Consider the following 27,677-nt stretch of genomic DNA (forward strand, 5'->3'; position numbering starts at 1 on the left):
TAATACTTTGCTGCACAGCCTTGTTACATCTCCATTGCGGTGATTCAAGCAAACTTTTTAATTAAAGATTGGAAAGGAAATCATGATTTGGATTGAAATCTCCATTTTATAATACATATGAGATTTGCAACACACAGGGTTGTAGCCTTATTCTGAATGTGGGAGGAGCGGGAAGTTGAAAGTTTGATGATAATTGGTGTCTCAAAAATCTAAGATCTAAGCAATAACTAAAAGGATTTCTCAAACTGTAATCCAAATGGCCAAAAAAAAAGCTGTAATTAGTAATATTTTTAATTGTCACTCTAATTTAGCTGTGATGAAAACCTCAGTTTTATTTTTTCTGCTTGCTTTATTGATGGCAATTTTCAGAAGAGTAGCCTTCAGGTATCATTTTAAAAGAGCATTTCAGTACAAACTTCAGGGAATGGTCTCATTCTTTGACTCTTTCAGAGGGAGTTAGCTTGCTTGACATATTGTGCAAAGAGATAAATCCCCTCATTAAGGAAAATAAACTCAATCGCCATATTCCTACTTCTCTGTATACCAATACAAAGTTCTCATATGGGACCTGTGTTAGGAACCTTATCATTTGCAGATATCCAGAGATGAGTTAGTGATGAGTTGTTGATCACTGGAAATGAAGAAATCCTCATTTTTTTAATGCATGCTCATATGAATGAGATACCTAAAAATGATCACAATATTAATGTGACAGGACATCTATATTTCCTGTTTTCTGTGGCAAAGAATGACAAATGAAAGGTTGACAAGTGGCAAAGGGGGCCCACTGAAACTTAGGCTGGATAACAATCTGTCCAACACCTAAATGATGATTATGATTATGATTGTTGTTGTTGTTGTCAAACATTTACTTCAGTAAAAGTAGGTATGTAGGTCAGCAAAAACTATATGACAGATTTGATCTAACCTGGGAATCATTTATGCTGTGAAAAAAAAATCAGAGCGATAAAATGAAGGAAGGAAGGAAGGAAAATTATTATTTTTCTCATTTGGCTACCAAATTAAAAAATCCAGTGTTCCCACATTAGAGCATGATCTTTGATATAGCTGATATTCTTTAGACACTCTGCAGATAAAATACTAATGGTAAACTCTCGGCAACTTTTTTTGCCATTTAAATGGAATAAAGACTGGTTGGGAACCTGCCCTGCAGTTTTCTGGTTAACATACTGCTAATGAGAAGGGGAGAGAGGATAGTTTGGCCTTTAACGTTTTGCATAATGTGTTTTATTCTTGAGGAAAAAAACTATTTCTTTCAGTAGTCTCACAATGGAAGTTCAAAGAACTAGGAAGGAGAGAAAAAGTGAAAGCAAATCCTTTAAGTGAAAAAAAAAGCCTTAACAAAAGTATTCTGAGTAATTTGCTGGAGCTGTCAGTCAAGAACTATAAAACAAAACAATCACCTGCACTAATTGTTTTCCACTGCTTGAAAAATACATTATTCGGAAAAAACACAAGATCGCAATAGTGAAAGGTACTTCCAGTACCTTGGGAAATCGTTTCTTCTGTAAAAAAGTTGAAAATGAAGGACCTATTTTTTTGATTAGCAAACAGCTCTTTTGTTCTATTTTAGCTGGACTCCTTTTTAAATCTGAAGTTATTGAATCTTACTGAAGTAACAACCCAAAAGCTTTAATCAGTCTTTTGAAAGGTAAGCCCTATTTCAGTAGTGTGAAACTTGGGTTTCACTTAGTATGACGAAGCCCACTGACAGTTACAGCTGATAAGTTAAAGAGCAGATATTCTTTAAATTTTGCATTTTAAGATTAGGACAAATACTACCAGTAGAGTTTTCTTTTGGGTAAAGAGAGATGTTTTCAGTAATGAGCAATCAAGTCCTTTTAAATATAAATATATTTCATTTCATTCTGTTTGTCTCACAGGTACTTTTGAGTCTTCAATACTATTACTCCATCTTTTTGATAGTCAAAATGCTGTAACTTAAGTTGACTTTTGACAGTATCAGTACAGAAAAATAATTGGTAACGTGCCTGAATCCTTCATGGAATTGTATTTTATTCTTTTAGTAGCATGTAAGAAACTTAAAATAAGCAAGTGTTTTTCAGTGTGCTTATTATTGGCCTAGTTAGACCTACAAACTTCTAATGGTGGAGATGAGAAATTGATGATACGGTGAACTGATTGTCCTCTGGAAGCAGTGTTTAGTGGACCAGTTTTGCTTCAGTTTTCTGCCTCCTTCTACTAGAAAACTTATTCATTTCAGGCTGCCTTAAAACCCATAATGATAGAATTCCCAGAAACTTATGTATGAACGCCTACTTTAATTAGAGCGTGTACACATATACATGTGTACATACGTATATAGACATAGATGTTCACACATGCGTATATGTATGCACCCACACACCCCTCAACATACACATATATCTGTGATCAAAGAGGAAAACCATGAAGAATTTAGATTACATCTATGATACTGTCATCAGCTGAAGTTGAAGATTATAATAAAAGACTGGATGCAAAGGAAATAGTGCTTGTAGTATACATACTGGTTTGGATATTGATGAAAGCAAAATTCCCATTGTTCAGAGGAGCACTTTTTCCTATCGATGGGGAGAGTTAAATAACTGTGCCAATATCTTGTCTTTTCTTCAGCATCCTCAAAGAAGCAAGATGCATGTAGGAAAACTCTCATGGAAAATTTATAAATACAGGCAAAACAATTAGCTCTCAATCTCTTAAATCCCTGAAATCCATAGGAGGCACTCAGAATTAAGATTTACTGTATAGTTCAAAGATGCCATAAAGTTAGAACACCATTAGCTCAACCTGTGCCAGACTCGCCCAAAACTTAAGGTTCCTCCTCTGCTTGTAAGTTTCAGTTTGGCAGATAATGCTATTCCATGAATAAAGACTGGCCTTTTGCAATGCGGAATAAATTACACAGAAAAGTATTGTTATTAACTAAATTTTTAAAAGCTTGAAACACTGTGCAAGCTCTGTGTAGACCAGGCCGGCCACAGTATGTGCGGAGCTGTGCTGGTTTTGGCTGGGGTAGAGTTCATTTTCTTCATAGTAGCTAGTATGGGGCAATGTTTTGGATTTGTGCTGAAAACAGTGTTGATGATAATACAGAGATGTTTTCATTATTGCTGAGCAGTGCTTACACAGAGTCAAGGCCTTTTCTGCTTCTCACCCCACCCCACCAGCGAGCAGGCTGGGGGTGCACAAGAAGCTGGAAGGGGACATGGCCGGGACAGCTGACCCCAACTGACCAAAGGGATATTCCATACCATATGATGTCATGCTCAGCATATAAAGTTGGGGGAAGAAGAAGGAAGGGGGGGACATTGGGAGTGATGGTGTTTGTCTTCCCAAGTAACCGTTACGCATGATGGAGCCCTGCTTTCCTGGAGATGGCTGAACACCTCCCTGCTGATGGGAAGCAGTGAATGAATTCCTTGTTTTGCTTTGCTTGAGCATGCAGCTTTTGCTTTCCCTGTTAAACTGTCTTTATCTCAACCCACGAGTTTTCTCACTTTTACTCTTCCTATTCTCTCCCCTATTCCGCTGTGGGGGGAATGAGTGAGCGGCTGTGTGGTGCTTAGTTGCCAGCTGGGGTTAAACCACGACAGGAGCTCAGGTTGAAAACTAGACGAGAATTTCTTGGCTATAAATCAGAGCAATAAATCAAGTTGAAGTCCACTGAATTTGTGTCAGTGGAGGATATACACATCAGAGGTAGTGAGCAATCCATGTAAAAATGCATTTGAGCCTGCCTACACATTTCTTGTGGCTCCTCCTTGACCTCTCCAGCCCATAAGCGATGTGTGTTTTAAAAACATTAACAACAGCAAACCCAAAGACTTGCAACTTCATGGATTTCTGAAGAGCAGAGATCAGAGTTAAAGGCTTGCAACTAAACTTCAGTTGTCCTGTTCCAGGAGAAATGCTGAAAGCATGAACGAAGCATGTTGGAGAAGTATTAGCTTTTCACAGGTCCAACTAATAAATAGGGAATGGTCTCTTAAAGACAGACACTGATTCTACAGTGCCATTTTAAGGACAGCAGCACGGATAGTGATATTTTTGACAACGCTATATGCCTTCTCTGTTTTAACTGCTGCTGGCTGCTTCCCTGCCGTTCATAAAACGCTGTTTATTTTCTTCATTTGTAACTATTACTGTGCCCTGTGCAATTAAAAAAAATACTAATTTCTCTGAATTGATAACTTTTATCCATCAGTATAATGAACACAAAACAGAGAAAGCTGCACATACCTGCCACTTGCAGGCTTAGCTTTCTCTTGGGGTTAGGGAGGTTTTTAAAATATGTCTCTTGATAAAAACTGAGAACTTTGATGCACTAATTGCCAGTATGGCAATTCTGATGTTCTGAGCAAGAATCTATATATGTCTCATTGTTCTTAGAAAAATATAATTAATGCGTCACAATGAAATAGAAAATAATCTGAAGAATCTGTTAAAGTGTAGATGAGGCTTAATATGATAATCATACATATATATTCTGCACCCTTATCACAGACCATGGAGGAAAGCATTGTTCAGATGTAGTTCTGAGAAGGGAATTTTTAATTTTTCCTTCTTCTACATGTACTTAGAATAGGGTCAGGAAAAGAAAAAAGTATTTTTCAATTTTTGTTTTTTGTTCTAATGCCCCCGTATGAAACTAATGGCACTGTTTACTGGCGACTTCTATTTACAGTACAAAATTGGGCAAATGTGAAATAGAGGGTTCAATTCCTAAGCATGTAGAACATTCTCTTTTACCTGAAGAATCAAAGCACAAACCTGATAGATGTAAAAATGTGCTTTCTATATTTATGCCGCATAAAAAGACACTTTTTTTTCTTGGTTAACTTTTTAAAGACAGTGTAGAAGCATGCTTCATAAAGAGGAAATATCATATTGTAAGGACAGTATTAAATATGCAGGTTCCCAGAGACTGTTTCTGGGATAAGAGAAATATTTTATTCCCCAAGGTCATAACCAGTGCCACTTGACGATATATGTAGTAAAAGGTGTAAAATCCCAGTTTGTTATATTGTCCGAAGTACTTTCTTTCCTCACCCAATGGAGAATTAGTTTTATCTTTTATTCGGCACAGACACATTTGGGAGTCCTTTTTTTTTTTTATTTTTCTGCTCTTAAATCTCACAATCTTTTTTTTAAACTCTTTTATCATATATTGCATTTCATGGTTTATTTGTAAGTAATAATCAATAAACAGGAACAACACTGTTACACGATACCTTTGGCTAACATGGATGGTATTTTAGTTTTTCACAGGCAGAGGAGAAGGAGCTTTTAGAAGCTAGCTGGTAGATATATAAAAATAGTTTTAGAATGTGTATATGGTTTTTAATTTTTAAATATTGTTGCAGTAACCTTGATATTTCACAGGCTTTTTGATGACAAGTCCTCTAAATATTCAGAAGTCAGTTGTACAATTAGTCATAAATTTTCAAAACATTCTATCAAAAATGTGAGTTCCTCTAGCATTTTGCAGAAAGTGTGGCTATGCAGCTCCATCATCAACACTCAAATCAAAGTCCTAATCTATTACACCAGAGATCCATTGGCTTAAGTTAGGATAGGGCAAATTTGCAGATAAGAACATTTAATTTTCAATCAAGTACCGAGTACGGACTGCTCTGCACTGATCTAGCACAAGGAAGTCTTTTATATAAGGAAATACTGTTTTATTTATATATTTTGATAGTATCGAGTGAAGGCAAAATATTCTTCTCTCATTTTTTATGTCTATCTAAATATAGTTTCACACAAGTCTCAAGAGGATTTGTTTATGTTTCCATTGGATTAGCGCACAGTAACTGGTATGTGCTTAAAATTATTTCTTTGGGAGGAATGATTTTTTTGCATTTTTCCCATGTGTCTTAATTTCCTTTCAGCATTTTCATTTATACAATTTATGATATATTGTCAAAACAGTGAGTACATCCTTCAGGACCAAAATATAAACATGTCAATACAGTGCTATTTATTGCCACAAATGTATTTGCCTTATGGTGTTCTCTCTTTTCTTTTTTATCATCTACTGAATAAATGAATAAATAGATCTTTGGCCTTCACTGTTTCTTTCTATACTCTTAGACGATGAGCCAGGTATGCACCACTGTGCCTAGGAAATGTCAACAGTTTACCACTGATAGAATTTTCTGTTCTGAGAATATCCAGGTTTACATGTAAACACTTATGAACTGAAACAAGAGCATATGTAGGTTTCTCCCAGCTGCCAATTCTTTGCATTTGTAGTGCAAATTTACTCACATTAAATTTTGACATTTGTAATGCTGTATTCTTACAGTGCCAATATAAATAAATACATGAACAATCACCTAATTTCTGAAGAAGAGCAGCATCTCAGAAAATAAATTTTCTTATTTCTGTGTAACTCTAACTGCAAGTCTCTACTTTTCTGCTAAGCTTTATATCAAGATTATCACATTTAATTTACAGGGAGAAACAAATGAAAAGAAAAATGTTGCCTAACTTTGAGATTTGTTACAGAACTGGTTGTCAAAATGACAACACAAATGCATTTTTTTTTTCTGTAGTCACTGAAACAAAATTTAGTAGTTAGACAGTAACTGGTGATGTAGCAGGATTCCCAAACCAGGAAGGGAATGTCAAGGATGCTTTGGGAACTTCCTAAAATGTAGGGGGTTTCCAAAAGTATTCTTGCAGTTATACTTAGGGAGATGTTCTTGCTCTTCTTATAACTAGCAGAAGTTGCGTCTGTTTGAGTGTATGTTGAGAGTGTTCATAGTGGAAAATTGTAATTGAGCATGTCCCAGATTGCATAGGCTCCCAAATCATAGTGAAATGAATTCATAGCCTTCTAAAGTGGTGTATATTCAAGCTGGGCAATATATGTTTCTTTTGAAATATATTTTAAATGAAGTAGAATGAATAGTCCCCCATTAGCTTCCTTGTTGATAGCATGTTTTGCATTTTTTAAATTGAAATTTGAGTATATTTAGGGACATTTTTTTCCTACCATTCCTTCCTCCTGCTTGTTTATCTAACTCCTCCTACCAATAAAGGAATTTGCAGTAAATATGCAGTAAATAAACTTTACTATAATGCATTTAAGTGCCTGAAGGAAATTATATTGAAAAATTATGTAATTTTTTTTTATTAAAAAAAAAATCTTTTAAATACTGATTTTATACACTGTGAGCTGGAAATATCTTAGACTTTCTAAATTTTTAGAAAATTAAGTTTGGACCATTATTAGCCTGTACTTTCTTGCATTTCTGTCCTTGACATAAATGCTTTGATATGAATCTTTGCACTTTGCTCTGCAGAGATGTAAGTCCTCACAGATGTAAGTTTATAATTTAAGACTGATTGCAGCAAAATGACTCATCTTCTGTCTGCACACTTGTGAGGATTATTTGTCCAATAAATTGAAATCATACAGATCTTCTACTGTGTAGTAAATACAATACTTTATGTAGATAATATGTGAAAACTTCTTTCTAAGTACTATGTGCTGGTTTTTTGTTTTCAAGGACAGTGAGATAACACAAAAACAATAGAATAATTTTCAACATCAAAACAAGTTTCTGAATATTTATAAGAGATGTAACATGGGGAGAGGTGAACCCAGTAGACTGTCACTTTAATAGACAGCTCATTTTAGTCAGATGTAAAAAAGTTGAAAAAGAATTGAAAATGGTCAGATCTTCCTATTATTTAAATGTATTACTTAGACTGAATTAAAGACTGATCCCAAGTGAATATACAAACTGTTGGCTGTTTTCTGAAAGAAAAAGGGAAACAGAGCACTAGGAGTCAGAAAGGCAGCTTTTCTAAAGGGTCATAAGAAGCAAAATGCATGTGGAAAATATTTGTGCAGAAGGGTTTCATAAAATTATAGATCTTGAAAACTGGTAAGAGAAAAGATTTTCAGTCTGGTGAGTCATGCCAATCATCGTATCTGCAGTCTGTTCTACAGAGTTGAACTGAACAGAAGATATAGACTACAAAACTCTCTTTTCTTTCTGTTTGCATTAAATATTACTCAGTAAAAAAGTCAGTGTACTGAGAAGAAAAATATCTTTTTATTTTCTCTCATCAATCCATGATGAAACTGAAAAGCATCTTAATTTATTTTGTGAGTAAAGCATCCTAGGTAAATTTGTCCCCTGAAGGCATCTACAATAACATAATACACTCAGCATGTAAATCTTTGCATCTTTGTAAGACACTATCCTTACCATGGTTTGACAATGAAAACTCTTGTCTTCATTTTAATTTCTTAGAGGTATAAGATTATGATCATGGAAAAACATTTTTAGCTTGCAGCAGTATTTAAGTGTATTATTTTAAAATACTGTATGATGAACTGCAGTGTTTTTACCCACAGCTTTTGTGAAGCCCTAGTTGCCTTAGCTTTAGTTTAACAGCTGAGTTGCCTGCGGGTTTTTTTCAAGTTTCTGTCTAAAACTGAGTTCTAATTCATCTTTTTAAAGTTTCAGCCTGCTGTCCTTAGATAATTTATAATTTTAAAAGACTGGTTGTCCTTGAACCTAGCCCATGTAGTAGAATTCAGTGAGACTGAATAGTCAGTTCTGAAGACTGCAGACATGTGTGTGTAGGACCATATGAATAAGGAAGACTGTACATGTGAAGACCTTATATGTATCGTATATCTAAAGCTGTATGTGTTTGGTTTTGTTATTGTGGTACATGACAAATAGCAATGTAGTTATAAGTGCAACTTCAAGGCAGAAACATCAGTCAGTAAAGTAAAAAGATCTGAATGAGATTGTTTAAATGAATTCCAGAAGTCTGGAATGCTACAGATTACATCTAGAAAAACAGCACCACATTTTTTACTTTTCAGTGTTTCAAAAAAAGGCTAAACTTCGTATGAGGAGTTATCTGCTAGCTCTTCTTCAATCATTTCACTCTTCTTTTTCACACTCCATATTGCTTGATTTGTCACTCATACGCAGTTATACGAGCTCCTTGCTGTTATCCTCTTTTGGATGGGTTTTGGCATGAAAAAATATGCTAATCAACATAACCTCCTCAAAGTTACTGTGGAAACAAGGATTCTGTGAAAAAATATCAAGGCATTGCATTCACAGCAAAGCTATACAACATTGGGCAAAATCTTGAAAGCAGAACAGAATTACCAGCTGCCGTGTGCATGTTGCAGAGTGGACCTTCAGGAAGGACGGCTGCCGCTTCCTGGAGATCAGCAACTGTAAAGCTTCCTCTAGATCCAAACCATTCAGTCTGACATTGGATCTTGCTTTCTTAAGAACCATGTCTGAATTAGGAAGATGTAGATGACCTGGAGATGTTTTCTGCTTGCAAGCCTGGCTTAACCAGAAAACTGCTAACAAAAGGGGCTGATTTGTAGCCCCAAAGCATGTGGCATAGTCAAGCTCGCTTGTACCCACATTACTCTACCTCTTCTGGAGCAGAAGCTGCCTACCTGATCCCACACTTCATATTCCTCAACTTTGATTCTCCTGTGGTGCCATAATAGGGTAATGCTGTGGCGTTATTGGTGCATTTATTCAGTTCAAAGTATCTGAAATAATGTGAGGTTTTGTTCTGTCTAAAGAATTAGTGTGATTTGCTTTTATATTCTACTTTAGTTGAGAGCTTATGAAAATTAAAATAGCAATGACATGGTTCTTTCTGGACAAATTTTACATTATTTATACCCTCAATTATTAATATTCTTTGTCCATCTCTCTCTTTTCATCTGCCTTTCTTTCAGTCCCTGTTTCCTTCTCATGTTTCATAAGCATTACGCCTTTGTTTGACAATTTAATTACACTATCTAAAATCAAACTGAGACTATCTAAGGGTTGTGGTCCGATCCTGGGTCACAGTTGAGCCTCATAGTTATGCAAACTTATGCATTGAGTAAGTGGGTAAGTAAGGAAAATATGACAAGTTTGACTGAATTTTCTTTTTGAGGCTTGTGGGTTCATTGAAACTTGGAAAAGGGCAACTTAGGCAGATCAAAACTGAAGATGATATTAGCCTGACTCCGTGAAACGAAATAGGTGAACTTTGTTCAGTTCTGAGCAGCAGAATTAAAGTGCAGAAATGATCATGCAATGCTATGGGAGCATTTAATAAAGTAAGATGTAGTCATTCAGAGACAACGTGATTCCATTGTATTTCTTTGATCAATCACACCTGCACCAGTGTGGACGTCGCTCACTGTATTACTTCCACCTTTCATCTAATTAATTTGTTCTGATGATACAGCCCTTTGTAAAGGAAATTCTGCAACATTCAGAAATCTGATTTGCTCATAACATAACGGACACAATTTCAGTTTGATCATTTTGTACTTTGAATGTGTCTTGTCAAACAAGTCTTAGATGGTGACTTGACTCTGAATGATGCATCAAATCAGCATTAAATCACTGCTTGCTGCTTCTCTTTTCAAAGTCTGTACTCACAGATCTGCAGCTTGACATGAAGTATGCCGTATCTGCCTTTAAAAATGCAGGGAGCTCAGTTCATGTCTTTACTCTAGAATTCATTCCTGAAGGAAACAGTTTGGCTAAAGCTTTGAATCTCTTTTTGTATTACTTATTTCATCTTCATAGCTATAGTAAACTGCAAATCAGCTTAGAATTATTATTGTGGGACCTTACAAGATTCTGTCACTAGCACATGTGCTTAAGTCTTATTATTATATGATTACCAATTTTTTAAACTTTTTAACAGAATTTTATGTTAGTAGTAATAGTAACAATTGTTTCAGATTATTATAGGAACTTAAACTCTTTATTGCACAGTATTTCCAGTTTCTTGCACCGGAAGCTTGCCTTAAGTATCACTTGAAAGAAGAGGACAGTGCAGGTGCTTAATTTGATGTTTTCTTAGATATCTTAGATACCAGTACATTAAGGTTGTCTCAGCTGAATTTATGACCAGATTATGTATAAGTAGTCATTTAAGTGTGACCACACATTTATAGGTTATAATAAGGAAAGGTTGAAGCAAGGACTTTGATAATGTGATACATGAATCATGCTAGTTAATTGTATCCCAAATAAAACTTTACCTAAAAGCCAGTGAGTTTGATTCATTTTAGATCCTGTTTGGCCAAACCTAAGGAGAACAGAGTCTCAGATTCTTGCATGGAGCTCATGGTCATCCCCAGAGCTTCCTATATTTTAGAGAGCTATAAAAAAGGGAAATTAATAATTCAATAATCAATAAATGATCAATAATAATTTGGTTATAAATTTAGAACCCAGACATCAATAAAAGTTATGTACTCCAGCAGCTTGTGCTGCTGAATTTTATTTCTGGCAGTATTTATGGATGAGTAACTTCAGGTGTATAAGTCATCCCATAGAGCTTAGTGGAAGTTTCAGGTGCAGAAATTATTGCAGAATTATTATTATTATTATTATCATCATCATCATCATCATCATCATTATTTTGGAGTTTACTTTGAATGTTGTGGGTAGCTTTTCATATTTTAGGAAGTAATGTTATCCTGAGGTAGTTACTTTATGAGTTGTCAGATAATAGTGAATTATTAAATGACAGCAAGGAGTAGCCTAGATGGCTGTTTTATGACTTGGTTTTAGTAGTTTTTATGTAAAGTTTTAGAACTTTGTCATGAGACTATGCAGTATTAATTTTGGATGATAACTCCATTAAGATACAATTTTAGCTTTAGATACTTTGTTTGTAACCATATTGAGAGAATGTGGCACCACTCAACCATGCTATGTTGTTTTTAAAAAGCATGCTGTCCAAGTGGAAGGGGATTGAGAGTATTCCTAAAGTGATGTTAAAAGAACGCAAGTAGTAATCTGATTCTCCCTTTAGGACATTAATCTTTTAACAGTAGTATCAGCTAAAATTGGCATTGATAATTCAATCACTCAAGAAGTGAATTTGCATTTGGCAGAAAACACTTGGAAACATCTGCAACAAGTGCTCAAAACTGCTGTTGTGCTGAATGGATGTAGAAAATAGCCATAAAGTTTCAGAGAATATTCGTTAAACACGGTACTCATTAAGTAATTTGTGAACTCCACCAAATTAATTACACTGCTTAGAAGTCACCTCGAAATACAGACTTTTTTTCTTAGAAAACAGTACATGAGGAAAACCTTTAACAAAATGCTTTTGTATTTTCTATTTAATGGAAGATGTACAGGATTTTCTTTTCTTCTTTTACGCATAGCTTTTAGTGAAGTTAATAGCACCTGCACTATAATGTTCCTCATTATAAACATGTAAATCTCTTTCAAAAACATAAAATGCTGTGAGAGCTATTAACCAGTAGTATATTGTATTTATTAGGATCATGAATCTCTAATTTGTAATTTAGAAAAGCGCCAACTCAGTGAAGAGGTTATTTACTGGCAGGTGTGTAAATTTTGTATATGTCTTTTTCATAAACCATTCTGACCTGTTTTGTTGATGACCGAGTCAGCTTTTACAGAACATGATTTGTTGCCTTATCTCATAAACCCACTATAAGCAGACCAATCTTGATATTTTTCATCACAGAAGCATCCAGATTTCACTCCAGTTTCTCTGAGAATGGCTTTCAACAGTTTCACAAGAAGAAAGTATATTTTTTCATGCTGTGCATTTAATTACATATGTAGTTTTGTGCAAATGTTCATCATTTGTATGTACTATTTCCAGACTGACTGTTTAAATCACCACCCCAGAGTGAAGTTCCATCTCCTGGTATCTCCTTACTGCCCATAAATCAAACCAGGAAAGAGAGACTACACACGTTGACATTCGAGAAATGTGACACAGTCGTGCAATAACTTAAAGTCATATAGAAACAGAAGGGCTGTTCCTGTGACAGTCAGTGGAGACCTTCCTTTAGATGGTTTACACAGTTTACCAGATAACTGAGGCTTTTTTCTTTTTTTTTTTTTTTTTTTCTTTTTCCTCTATAGTTACAGACATCACCTTTACTTGCCAAGGAGACAGATACTCTGGAAAGACTGGAAAAGACAATTTAATGTCATTCACACGTATAGTTTACTAGATGTACTCTTTAACTGAAACTTGTCAGTCATCTTTTATGACTGTGTTTGTGATATACAGGGAAATAAAACATATATGATCTCCTTTTGATAGTCAATAAAGACAGTGATAAGGAAAAGCATAATGTGAGTTTTATTAGGACATTTTCTATTAAAAATAATTTTAATGACACTAAAAGTCAATACTGTTGACTGAAAATATCAACATTACTAGAATTTAGCAATTACTAACTTGTATTTAAAGAAAAACTTCAGCGGTATGGCCTAGTACGATTTTTCCCTCTTTTCAAATTTTTTGCCAAGGTGACAAAAGAAAAATATTCCAGGCAAAAGATTTTAGGCATGCATTAGTCCAACACAGCACCAGAAAGTACTGTAATATATTTACTACTGCTGCTGTTGGGCCCAGAGTTGAACTATATAATTCATCCAGGGGAAAAAAAAAATCCCAAAATATTACTCTTTCCTAAATATACATGATTCATATTGGAATTATGTGCATGTTGACCTAGCTCTTATTTTACAGATTTATTCTTGCTGTTTGCAGAGATTTCCATAGGTAACCACAGTCATTCCCTGTTATGGGTGTAAATGATCACCGCTTTAGCTCACAAAGCACTTCTACTTTGGGACAGGGACAGCAGCACACTGCACAGACCCCCCTTGGTAGGGAGGGCCACAGGGCTCCTTCCAAGGACAGTCTTGCAGGAGGAGAGGGGAGGGAGGGCAGGAAAGCAAGGCAAATCACACTGTTTAACCCAAGGCACCAAGGGAAGGCGATAGGCACTTCCACAGGGAATGAGAAATCCTTAGATTTAGACCTTCAGAGATAATAATAAGACCTGGAACAGAGATAATAATAAGACCTGGAAGCATTATGGCTGCATCTGCAATGCAGACTTGCACATTTTTATGAGTTTTACAGTTGTTGGTTTTTTACAGTTTTTGGGGTAAGGTGGGCAAAGTTATTTGAGGTTTGTACAGATGTGCCCAGAGATTTCTTTAAATTTCCACCTGTCATTACTGTGATACATCTTACTGTGGCTCCGTCCATGCAACAGAGGCCAGGGAATGCCTTATTCTGAGTAGTTTCTGAGAGAAAGAACCAAGAGAGAAATGCATTCAAGGGGCTCTGAATTTAGACAGATGCCTTAGAGTCTTCCTTATACTAAAGAGAATAAGCACAAACAACCATGACATAGTCTTTGCCTACTTTCTTCCCGGATCCATCTGCTATAGATCTGCAGAGAGTTTCCGCCATGAGACAAGTATTCTCTTTGGATGATATCTGTCCATATCATGTCAGCTGAAGTGCACAGAGTAAATAGGACTAAAGAGTGCCTTGTCATCTTTATAGGAAATAGCCCGTTTAGCCCTAATGAAGAAGGATTATCAAGCATCTTCAAGGAAAATACAGTGCCTATCAGATCCAGAATATAATGTTCTTTCAATAATAACTAAAGAAAAAGGTTGGCTGTTGTTTTGGGGTTTTTTTTCCAAAAGTCTGGGCTGCAAGGGAATCACAAGTTAACCAGAGGTCACTGCTGTAAGCAGCCAGTCAAAAGCTGTGATTGTACTGGACAAATGTGTCAAAAAGGCATATTAATAAGGTAACAGTAATTCTCTAAAGAACTGATAGTACCTGTCTAGCTTATTACTGTATCCTTGTGTATTTAAAAGCTGTGATTAATTCTGTAAAAGTGCACAGAAGCCTTTGATTTTTGCAGTCAAAAATGTCCATTCAAAAATATGGTTACATAAGAGAAGACTTCAGACATAGATAGGGATTTCCTTTCAAGCTGATCTTTAATCATAAAGGTCAAACCTTTAACATTAAAATACTTGAAGGGCAAGAAACTCTGTTACATTCAATTATTGATTTTGAAGACCCTGACCCTTGCCAAGTATCACAGGCCATAGAGGGCATTGACAAAAGTACATTAATAAAAAGAGCTAAAAAAATTGTTCAGTCTTTTTTGTGTCTAAATCCAATACAAAAAACAAAACAAAAACCAAAAAAAACCCAAACAAAAAGACCCACTGTGTAGGACTAACAATAGATTCAGATCTCAGGCACTATTGGGAATAGTGGAAATCTGCAATTGTTGCAGCTAAGCTACTATACTCTTCTCTAAAAAGCTTTCATTTTCCTTTTGGCAGCTATTACTGTGGCTGGGTGATATCATGGAAGCATAGTTTTTGTTCATTAGAGTGAGCTAAAAGTTTTCAGAGCTAACGGTGTTCTATTAGAAAATGTTGACTTAAAGAAATATCATGATATTGTAAGCAGGGTTTTCTGTTAGACTGCAGGACTGCCTATGCTCCCAACCTTGCAGCATCAGCAGTGCAAGGCACACCTGCCTTGTGTCCTCCTTCAGGCCGGGAGACCTCTTCAAGTCAAGGACAATGTCATGCCTGCTCTGCCAGGCTCTCTGAATCCAGAGTCCTTTGGCCTCTGAAAAACCTTACTCTAATCGATTGTTAGAATCATAGAACTATAGAATCATTTAGGTTGGAAAAGACCTTTAAGATCATTGAGTCCAACCATTAACCTAGCACTGCCAAGTCCACCACTAAACCATGTCCCTAAGTGCCACGTCTACATGTCTTTTAAATACCTCCAGGGATGGTGACTCAACCACTTCCCTGGGCAGCCTGTTCCAATGCTTGACAACCCTTTTGGTGAAGAAATTTTTCCTAATATCCAATCTAAACCTCCCCTGGCGCAACTTGAGGCTGTTTCCTTTCGTCCTATCACTTGTTACTTGGGAAAAGAGACCGACACCGACCTCCCTAGAATCTCCTTTCAGGTAGTTGTAGAGAGCGATAAGGTCTCCCCTCAGCCTCCTTTTCTCCAGGCTAAACAACCTCAGGTCCCTCAGCCGCTCCTCATCAGACTTGCACTCTAGACCCTTCACCAGCTTCGTTGCTCTTCTTTGGACACACTCCAGCACCTCCATGTCTTTCCTGTAGTGAGGGGCCCAAAACTGCACACAGTATTTGAGGTGCAGCCTCACCAGTGCCGCGTACAGGGGGATGATTGCTTCCCTAGTCCTGCTGGCCACACTGTTTCTGATCCAAGCCAGGATGCTATTGGCCTTCTTGGTCACCTGGGCACACTCCCGGCTCATATTCAGCCGGCTGTCGACCAACACCCCCTTTTCCACCAGGCAGCTTTCCAGCCACTCTTCCCCAAGCCTGTAGTGTTGCATGGGGTTGTTGTGACCCAAGTGCAGGACCCAGCACTTTTACCCTTGTTGAATCTCATATAGTTGGCCTCAGCCCATCAATCCAGCCTGTCCAGATCCCTCTGTAAAGCCTTCCTACCCTCAAGCAGATCAACAATCCCGCCTGTCAGGATCGTTGTTTGAAAAAGGGCTAAGGAATGAGCTCCAGCACTGGACCCAAAATCGTTAGGTCCCACCCTGGCTCTTTTTGACTGGTTCAACTATTTTGCTCCCAGATTCATTGCATACAGAGGGAATTTGCCCTGAGAAACATGGGTGCGAGCTCCTCTGACCACATGGATTAATTGCTGGTCCCTTTTTGTCTAGGGGTATAGCTATAGCCTTTGGATGCACAGAGAAGGGTACAGAAACCTGACAACTTGACCTGAACCAGAAGCTGAGAGGATTTGTCTCTCCTGTCATAGAAAACGTGGAAACCTCAGAGGTTTTCAAAACTGGCAAGCTCTGAGAAAGCCTTGGGACTGTAACAGGAAATAAACCACATAGTCCAGGTTCAGGAAGCCTTCAAGACTTCCCAACTTCTGCTGAAGTGTGACAGCACTGTTGTCTGAACTACCTTCAGTCCAAACACCTCCAGGCTTCTAGGCACACATACCAGCTGCCTGCCTCTTCAGAAGGATGCCCGTGAGTCCAGCTTGCCTGAAAGATGGGAGCACCTGGACAGCCCAGCCCAGGGTCTAGGAGATCTGACAGATGGTTATTGAAACTGAGAATCTGATAGCAGCAATGAACAAAGGATTTCAAGAATGTCAGTCTGCATTGCTGAATCCTGAGATTCCTAAGGAAATATCATTTATTGAAAATGTTTCAGAATTTCCTGCTTATTCATCAAAAGTTTTCCTATCCATGGTGTTAATAATAGAATGTCTAGCCTCATGCTGTAGCTGACAATATCCACAGAGAAGCTTTAGATTCATATTGTTAATTAGAAGCCTTGTAATTCAGAATATTTTTATTCATACTTTAATGCATGGGGTTTTTTTCAGTTCAGTGAATCTATATTTGTCACCTAAGTGAGTCAAAACAGTCTAAAAATAGTCAAAGTCAATAGAAAAAAATCTTGCATAAGAGAACTTTCCACTGGCACATTCTCAGTGGAAATCTGTATCCATACTTCTTCCTACTATGTCAGCTGGTATCCCCTGTCACTGAAGGAGAGTCATTTCAGCAGTGTGAATTTTGGTAGGAGTGGGCAGAAAAAGGTCTGAGTTCCTTAACTGCGTAAGATTTACTTTGGGAAGTCACAGAACATTCTCTTGTGCACCTTTAAGAAAGAACTAAATACTTCCGTAGTTCTGAGTCCCTCTCACCTGAAGGAGATGCCACTGGCCATGAGCAACTTGCAGAAGAAGGGCACCCCCCTACTGTGGTATCTTCTCCCACTTGGCCCATCAGGAGGAGCAGCTGGGGAAGTTTTTCCCCTAACCCCTGGGAGACCCCTCTGAGTCACTGCAGAATATGCCCGACTGCAGAATATGTGCAAGAGTACAAAGCAATCATTTTCTGGTTACTACACATGATAGATAACTAGGACTAATGAGCTATGAGGCTAAACAATAGTATGATTGCCATCAATAGTAAGACACCCAATAATTCTCAGGTGGCCATGCAGTCATCAGTCAGGTCAGGAATGGGCTGATCTTCCTTGTTGCTGGGTTGCCACCCTCCAGTTCAGCACTTTTTTTTCCATGGGGTTTTATACCTTCCCATGTCAGTAGCTTTCCTCTTGAATCCTTTAACTCCCGCAATCCTGTCTGTGGCTTTGCTTCCAGTACCTTACTTGGCTTTAGCATGGACTTTTTCACACTGCAACACCAATTGAATCTGTAAAACCGAGCCAAGGACACACAAACTTGCACCAAACTTGGCTCACAGACTGTGGAACTCCAGCACAGGGGTAACAGGACATTATTTTTTGCATGTTTTGGACTCTCTTGCATTGAGTGATTTCTCTGTGCATTCCACTTGTGGCCATATTCTTAGCATGCTTCTCTGGGAAAAAAAAGAAAGGGTTTTTTTCCCCCTATAAAGTCAAAGACACACAAACTTGGAGAAAGTGCTTTGCTTTTTTGCCTTACAACTTGTATCACAGTAAGATTAATACTTAGGAGCTGGTAGAGGCAGTTTGTTCTTTACAGTGGTTGGTTCCAAATAGAAATGAAAGGGCAAATGCCAGCATTTCTGGCCCTGAAATTTCATGGGTAGACCTTGAGTCAGTACGATAACAGGACTCTCAGATTTTTATAAATTGTAGCCTCCCTTTTTGTACCTTCTTTTCCTTAAGCAACTAGGAAAGACATTAGGCTAAAGAGTATCTCAATAAAGAGCTTATGGCAGAAGCACCAAAATCTTACCGCTGACGTACCCATTACAGCCTCTGACTTAAGACCAACACAAATTATATCATGGTTGTCTTTCTTTGTGAACTGTTTCTATGACTGGCATTGCAGGAAAGCATGTCATTATCAATCAGAAGGTGGGAAGGCAGATTCATCTGTTTAATGGTAGCATTAAAAGGTTTCCTTGGACTGACTGAAGCCATATGAATAAGGGAAGAGAACTGTGATTAAGGACTTTTAAACAGTTGTTGCTAAGTTTAGTATTTTAGAAACATGGATTTTATACATGACAATACAGTGATCAGCAAGGCATCTGCACGGCTTTAAAGTATACTTGACAGTGCAATCAAATGACACGACTGTAGCTCATGCAGCTTTAACTTTTGCTGCGTGTATATTAGTAATGGTGTGACTATCTTAAGGACTTGTTTTGGCAGTACAGCATAACCAGTTAGCCTCAGGTAACTCACTCCACTCTGTCCTACTGTGATTGTATTTCTGTGGCTACATGAACTAAGTGGTGTAAATCTGTCTCTGATATATTGTGTACTGCAATCACATCTTTGGATTTCAGTTTTATGTGACGAATGTTGATTAAAATCTTTATAAATGCATGAATGTGTACAATCTCATGCTGTTATCTTAATAATAAAATTGTTCTGAGAGCAGCTGAAATACAAAACCTGCTTGCAATGTGTTTTATGGTCATGGTAAAGTGATGTGCTGCTTGTATTCTACTTCTCACTATAATGCTATGTAAGATATTTCTGCTATTGTAGTAGGGGACATGATAAACAGCAAAAATCAGTTGGGGGGGAGGGGAAGTTAGGTGCTGTTCCCAGGTGGAAACATGCTTTGAAATCAGAAAATTGCAGCCATGCAGCCAGCAAGATGATGAAGCTATACAGTGCTGAATCACAGCCTTACCATTTGCTTTCCACAAGGCACTGAGCACAACGCCAGTAATACACCCCCCAAGAGGTAACTAAAGATTCTTCTCACAAACCGTGCTATCAAAAACCAATTGTCTGACTGTGTATGCTTGGAAAATAAAATGAACCTGAGTGTTGGAGTAGTGGTACTGCTTCTAGTAGTTTAGTTAGGAAGACTCTAGGGACTTCAGCTCTTTCTTTAGCATCTGTATAGTCCTAATCTGAACAGGTTTGCCTTGGCCTCCGCTTCTGTAACTTATTACTGAGGGCTTCCCAAGGACAACAAGGTCAGGGCTTCTTGTAAATGAATGTTCCCTGTGGGACCCGTAATGAAGAGACTGTTAACTAATTATCAGTCTGTTTGGAAGGCATTCATTTTTTAATTGACCTCAAAGCACTCAAGGAACAAAAGGAATCTGAGCAAATCTGAGATTTGGGTCCAAGGCAAACACATGAGTCATTTTCTTTCATGGGGTAGTTGCACGGGTTTATTGGAGTCCACTGGACATACAAGTTTTTCAAGTTCAATATTCCGTTGATTAAAATTAGGAGTGTTGTATCTGACGACATGATCTGTATGTTATAGACAGCTTTCCCTCCCTTCCTTCAGCTGTCATTTTCTGTGCAAATATTGCTCCCATCATCACTTGTCAGGCCAATATTACAATGGAATTAATTTAAATCATAATCTGTTTCCTTTTAGTTTGAGTAGGAAAGTTCAATTCTGCGACTTGAATGTCAGGTGCAATTTTACAGAAGCTGCTTGCAGGGCTGTTATACCCCACAGAGAAGGTAATTACAAAGTCAGAAGGAGCCTTAGGACTTTTTGGTTAGGGAACAGATTTTGTCCAACAAAATGATATTTTAATTTTCACTATTTGAATATTGGCTGAAGTGTTGAAACTCATGTTTCTAATTTAGTTTTAACTGCTAAATAAGTTAATGCAGAAAACATGATAACTGCTGTTTGGCTTTTTTTTAAGTTAAAGATGATTGTGAGTCAAATTCTTCTACAGCACTGTTTTCTCTTTGCATATATGAGTGACAGAAGGGTATAAGCGTATTGGAGGAGAATAGTTTTCTATAATAGAAAATTAATAATGTGATCATGAAGAGCTCTCCCATGCTCCTGATTTCACCGGTAGAGCACTTAAATTGAAAACTTCAAAAAGCAGCTGTTCAGAAACATCATTGCCAATACAGAAAAAGATCCAAATCTCAAAACAGTGGGCAAGGATTAAAGCTGAATGAGGTTTTCATTTTAACTCTATTCATCATATTTTTAAAATAATAAAAAAAAATATTTTAAAGTCATTTTAAAAAACCCAGAAAATTAGGTGGAAAATGTTAATTTAGAAACAAAACTCCAGCTATTCCAGTCCTTTATAATTCTGAGAGGTAGGAAGCCCTGAAGTGCATAATTGTAGAACCATAGAAAGCCCAGGTTGGGGCATTCTGGGAAAGGGAGACTAGATGGGTTTATCTAGCACCCTGTCCGGTCGCATCTTGAAAACCGCCAGCAATGGGGGCTCCACCATATCCCTGGGGAGGTTGTTCCAGTGATTGATTGTTCTCACTGTAAAAAATTTCTTTCTTATGTCAAGATGAAACCTCTCCTGGTGCAATTTGTACCTGTTGCCCCTTGTCTTCTCCATGTGCTCCTTGTGAAGAGAGAGCCTCCATCCTCTACAAAGAGCTGCCCTTCAAGTACTGGAATACTGTGATGATGTCCCCCCTGAGCCTTCTCTTCTCCAGGGAGAAAAGACCTAACTGCTTCAGTCTTTCCTCACAGGGCAGGTTCTCCAGCCCTTTGATCATCTTCATGGCCCTCCTCTGGACCCTCTCCAGTCTGTCCGCATCTTCCTTGAATTGCAGGGACCAGAACGGGACACAGTACTCCAGGTGCAGCCTGACAAGCACTGAGTAAAGTGGGATGATCATGTCTCTATCGCTGCTAGTAATGCCCCTGCAGATGCAGCCCAGTATCTGATTTGCCTTTGCTGCTGCCACGGTGCACAGCTTGTTGTCCACCAGGAGCCCAGGTCCTTTTCAGCAAGGCAGATCCTAGCCTGTACTGGGCTCTTTGGTTATTCCATTCCAGGTGCAGGTCTTTGCACTTGTCTTTGTTAAACTTCATACTGTTATTAAATTACACTGCCTTCTCCACAAATGGCTGAATATGAGCAGGTCTGAAGCAGGTATTTCTAATTTTAAAGAACATAGTTAACGATGAAGCCCAATCACATTAATCTAATCTGCAGGATGAAGGATGCAGAGCTATATTCTCTTCCTTTAGTCTCTGTTGATGCATACAGGGTGACCAAGTTTGAAAGCACATCTTGAATTTACCCCTTTTATTAACATTTATTCATTGCTGGATTTATGAAGCAGTGTGGTGGCTGTATGCTTCTATTCTCACCAGTCATACGGTTAGTTCTACCATTCTGTCAACAGAACAATATCAGTTTTTTAGATTTATGATTAGGCTAGAAACTATAAAATATTGACTGCCTCAGAAAGAATTGTTTCTGAAATTGTTAAACATGCAACATGACCCATAAAAAATTCTCGCTGATGTAAAATATTTTATGTGGTCATGCTTCCAGTTCTAATAATGTAACCAATGCTTGCATCAGGTGTTCAGGAAATCTGGCAGTGAAATTGTTAAGGGTAATGTTATATTCCATAGGGTTTACTGCACCTTCAGATTGTATCTTCTGCAAGTAGTTACCACACTCAAATCAGTTCTGGCATTTTGATACACAGTAGAAGCATTTATTCAGCTTGAGAGTTGTAAGTTGCAATTTTTTAAAGACTCTTGTGAGGTTTGTAGCATGTTATTGGGACACCAAACTGCAATATATCTGAATATAAAACAAGTGCTTTATAAATTGTTTTATCACACTTCAAAGCAACATGCTAGCAGGATTGCCAAATTCAACTGCAAAACTTGCCAATTTGGACCATGTGAAGGCAGGTGTGAGATTACAGCTGTAATAAAACTGAAATTGAATACTGGTAGCTGAATTTGTAGTAGGCAATTGATTTAATTTATATAGCGTAAGCCACATGAGGAGAGAGATGTAGGTCAGCATCTTCAGCTGCAAACGGTGGTTAGAAGAGTTGTGGTAGGTCGCTGGGAACTGCTGAGTTAATACTTGTTTAGTCTGGCAAAATGCTGGTGCAGCCTAACTACGTTCTGTCAGACTGGTTTGGGGAGACACCGTTTGCAACAAGGAAAAACTAGTCTGTTATATCCAATGCCACCTGCAGCATAAAAATCTTTGCTAAAATTAGCATAAGAGTGTAGACCATATGGAGTTTCCCAGGGCAAGAATTGGTACATTAGCTGTGAGCACATTTTCAGCCTGCAAAATACTTAAGGTGTGCAAATACACAAATCAGTGATTAAACTCCTTTTAGAGTAATAGAACAATATATTACAAAATGTAAATGGTAAATGATCCTGTTCAGGGAAATAGAGGAGGCACAATCAAATATAGCCTGCAGAGTTATTTCCAATCCAAGCAGTCTGTTATATCACAGGTTAGCACAAAAAAAAAGCAAAAAAAACCAAAATAAAGCACACACCCCTTAATTAAAAAAAAAATCGTGTCCACTTTTTTTGTCCAAGGAGTGAACTAATGACCTGGCGATTCTAACATGAGTTGGAGATTTAATAAGAACAAACACAAAATGGTAGTTGCTGCTTTTAAAAAGGAAATTAAGATTAAGCATACAGAAATAACTGTTTGTCAGAGAGTTTCCATTCACCATTCCCGGGAAAGGGCACACATTTTTGTCCAAGCTGTGAGCCTTTGGAGACTGCAGCCAGTCGTGGTCAGTACAAACATGCTAGGGCTTTTGAGCCACAATTTCTAAAGACTTCATCTTTGCAAAGTATACTTGAACCTCTTAGGCCTACAAATACTCCATTGGCATGGAGCAATGGAAAATGCTTTTGCTTTATTTCTAATCTGACCTGAGCCTCCAGTGCAGGAAAGAGGACAAAAAAAATCTTGAAGCAGAATATGAAGAGTAGCACAATATTTACATTATTATTTCTTTCTACCAAAATTCAGGGACTATATGGCAGGGGAGGAGAGAAGAACTAGAAATGTTGTTTTAAAAAAGCTGAGTATAGTTTAGAAAAGTTTTTGTGATGAAGGCGGGGGGGGTTAGTATAGATGATTTAAGAAGATACATTGTTAGGAGAGGAAAGCAATGAGGTAGTGTAGAAGTTGTGAGCATTTCTGATGAATGTGAATTTCGTATTTCAGCAGTGAGGAGCCTCATGAATGAATGAAAATCCAGTGAATTAAAAAGAAGAAACTTAATGAAAATACATGTATAAGAAATAAGTGCAGTAGGAATCTGAATGAGTTTGTAGGAGACAAGGTGGGAAGTCGTTTTTGTAGCCAAGAGAAAGTAAGACCGTAAATAAATGAGAGAAAAATTAATATTGCTACAAAAATGACTGCTATACTGAGTTCAGTATGCTTTAATTTGTCATAATACTCAGCATAACATAATGTCTTAAAAATCTAGACCCATGGCTGTTACTCACTAACCACAGTGCCTTGATGATTAGCATGATGATTAGATGAGTTGCGGTCAACGGCTCAATGTCCAAGTGGAGACCACTGACAAGTGGCGTTCCTCAGGGGTCGGTATTGGGACCGGTGCTGTTGAACATCTTTGTTGGCGACATAGTGAGATTGAGCGCACCCTCAGCAAATTTGCCTATGACACCAAGCTGTCTGGTGCGGTCGACACGCTGGAGGTAAGGGATGGCATCCAGAGGGACCTTGACAGGCTTGAGAGGTGGGCCCATGCGAACCTCATGAAGTTCAACAAGGCCCTGACATGGGTCAGGGCAATCCCAAGCACAAATACAGGCTGGGCAGAGAATGGATTGAGAGTAGCCCTGAGGAGAAGGACTTGGGGGTGTTGGTTGATGAGGAGCTCAACATGACCCGTCAATGTACGCTTGCAGCCCAGAAAGCCAACCATATCCTGGGCTGCATCAAAAGAAGTGTGGCTAGCAGGTCAAGGGAGGTGATTCTCCCCCTCTACTCCACTCTCGTGAGACCCCACCTGGAGTACTGCGTTCAGCTCTGGGGCCCCCAGCATAAGAAAGACATGGACCTGCTCGAGCAGGTCCAGAGGAGGGCCACAAAGATGATCAGAGGGCAGGAGCACCTCCGGTATGAGGACAGGCTGAGGGAGTTGGGGTCGTTCAGCCTGGAGAAGAGAAGGCTCTGGGGAGGCCTTGTAGCAGCCTTCTAGTACTTAAAGGGGGCCTACAGGAAGGATGGGGAGGGACTCTTTATCAGGGAGTGTAGTGATAGGATGAGGGGTAACAGTTTTAAACTGAAAGAGGATAGATTTAGATGAGATATTAGGAAGAAATTCTTTATTGTGAGGGTGGTGAGGCACTGGAACAGGTTGCCCAGAGAGGTTGGGGATGCCCCCTCCCTGGAAGTGTTCAAGGCCAGGTTGGATGGGGCTTTGAGCGACCTGATCTAGTGGAAGGTGTCCCTGCCCATGGCAGGGGGTTGGAACTAGATGATCTTTAAGGTCCCTCCAACCCAAACCATTCTATGATTCTATGATTAGTTCAGTTGATAGTCTGGCAATTATGAAAAACAAACAGAGTCAGATAGAAGAGAAAAAAAAACTTGAACAGAGGAAAGAAAACTGAATTTTATAAAAAATTCTTGACTGCAACAGCACTAGAGGACATTACCATTATAGAAAGCATAAACTATTGCTGTGGCTGGAACTGGGATGGTAGGTCTACCCAGTGCTTTCCAATGAGCAAAAACCCCTGGGTTTATCAAGGAAGGAGGTTACAGATGTTATGGATAGGGTATTTTTTTTTTATTTAATCAAGCACATGGCACTGCTTCTAATGACACAATATTTCAGCTTTCCTTGTCTTTCCAACATCTAATAAAAACTCAGAACATTACTGTTACTAAAATAATTCTTATTGTGTCTTATTATGGTACCTCTGCAGTCACATGTTGCCTGTTGAATAGTTTCAGTTTAATGTGACAGTGATGTAGAGGGTAAGGCAACCATTATTTTGCCACTATCATTTATGTTTGACAGCAGCTGGCTCACCAGTCCCTGTATGTGTTGTTTATGGCTTTGATTCGTGATTTTGAGAATGGAGAGGAATTAATTTATTGTGTTGGGAGGGTGTAGTAGACATGGGAAACAATCCTTACAATATTTTGGTGGTCATGGGGTATCTCTTTTTTCCAGGTTTATATCATGGACATGACTGGGACTTGTAGGTAGTACTGCCGAACAGTAGCTGATAATAATGAAACAATCCTTCCTGAAGATGTATAGCTGTGAGGTTTTAAAAAGTTTTGAGACAGCTAAAAGAAATCTCATGGCATTATAGTTTATATATTATGAACTCGTGCAGAAAAAACAAATTAAGATGAGGGTGATGGGTCAGGGTTGAGGAATGACTAAATTTCAAATTAAGAGACTTCATTCAAAAATTGGAATAAGGTGAGGGCAAGACAATGTTTATTCTAAGCATGTGCAAACCTCTTTTTGATGCTGTCTTCAAAATGATGCAGCAGCTAAATGTATTATACCCCTGGGAAGCATAAACCTTAGGGCCTGATTCTCCTCACTACATAATAAGAATGGTGAAAAGTAGCCTTAAAGTAGGTATAAATTGCATTTAAATCTTCTTTATGGCTCAGCAGTGGTAGAAAGGAGCCTTGATATAAATGAGAATCAGGTCCCCAGTATTTATTTAACCCTTGGGCTTTGTATATCATTTTATTTGCACCTTTAAGAGATTTGCAGAGGGATTTTTAATCAGGATTTGGTGTACAGAAAGCTAAATGTTTTCATTGCCTTACAAGTAACTTTAATCATAAAGGCAGATCATTCTTTTTATTTCTCAAGAGGGAATGGTAGAATTTCCTGCCTTTGTACAAACTGAGCTAAATGTTTCTGAGACCCATAGTATAGTGTCAATTGGAAATTCACATTTCATGTAATAACAGACCATTTTAATTTCATGAGCTAAAGAATAGGTTTCCACTTGCAAATTGTACCGAAGAAAGCAATATTGTCAGAAGAACTGGCACAGTGCTTCAAGAGATAAATCTATTGAATTAAATAAGAGGCTTTCATTACCTTTTACATTGCATTTCCTTATAACATAAGCATTAATTAAATTCTTCATTGCTTTCTCCTATTCAGCAGAGCACTTGCTTGGTCTGACAAGAAATGCTGCCCAAGAAAACATGTGGCACCCAAACACAGTCATTAAAATACACTTACTCAAGCAGAAAGGAAGGAAGGATAGGAGGGGAGAATGTTTTGGTGCATTTGGGCAAGAGGGACCTATCTACAGAAATACATAATTTCTGTTTTTCAGGTTTTGACAGCAAGACGCCTCCAATGACTTGTAACAGGTCATCTCACTAGGTATTTCTGCAGGCATTTTGATTACAAACAGGAAGCAAGCAATTGTCTTTGAATTTTTAAGTATATGTCTGTTTATGAGGCAGGCTTCTTCAGCGTGAGGAATCACTTTTGGCATGAGACAGTTCTACCTTTTGAAGTATCAAAACAAGTCTGCAAAGTGTGTCTCCCCTCCTGTGTAAGGAACACCCAACTATGACAAAGCTGTTGATACACATTCAAAGTATTCCCAATCAAGTAGTCAAGCCTTATAGAGCTCTTTGGGTAGCCCACCTTCCTTAAGTGAAGAGACATCATGTATGTTTGGTTCTGACACATTTTGTATCTGTATTCAAATATTTCTAATTCCTTTTTTCTTGTGATTCCAGGGGAACATTTGAGAATCTGCCCTCAGGAATATACATGTTGCACCTCAGAAATGGAGGACAAGTTAAGCCAACAGAGCAAACTGGAGTTTGAAAACTTAGTGGAGGAGACAAGTCACTTCGTACGCACCACTTTTGTATCCCGGCACAAGAAGTTTGATGGTAGGCTGGATAGAATTTATTTATTTTCAAGGTTATGGGATTTAAAAGTCAGTTTTCCATAATAAATTCCAATGTTCTTTTCTTTACAATTAGATACCACATTTGTAGTTGTCAGTTTGGCTAA

General features: G+C 38.0%; 1 protein-coding gene across 1 annotated transcript in view; it reads left to right on the forward strand.

Moving 5' to 3' along the window:
* The window catches only part of GPC6 (glypican 6), a 784,576-nt gene that overhangs the window by 210,406 nt on the left and 546,493 nt on the right, over nucleotides 1-27,677 (forward strand). The window contains 1 exon segment of the mRNA XM_050906443.1: nucleotides 27,395-27,553. Within this exon segment, the coding sequence (XP_050762400.1) occupies nucleotides 27,395-27,553 (159 nt within the window).

This window comes from Gymnogyps californianus, chromosome 1, assembly GCF_018139145.2.
Source record: "Gymnogyps californianus isolate 813 chromosome 1, ASM1813914v2, whole genome shotgun sequence".
Classification (NCBI taxonomy): Eukaryota; Metazoa; Chordata; class Aves; order Accipitriformes; family Cathartidae; genus Gymnogyps; species Gymnogyps californianus.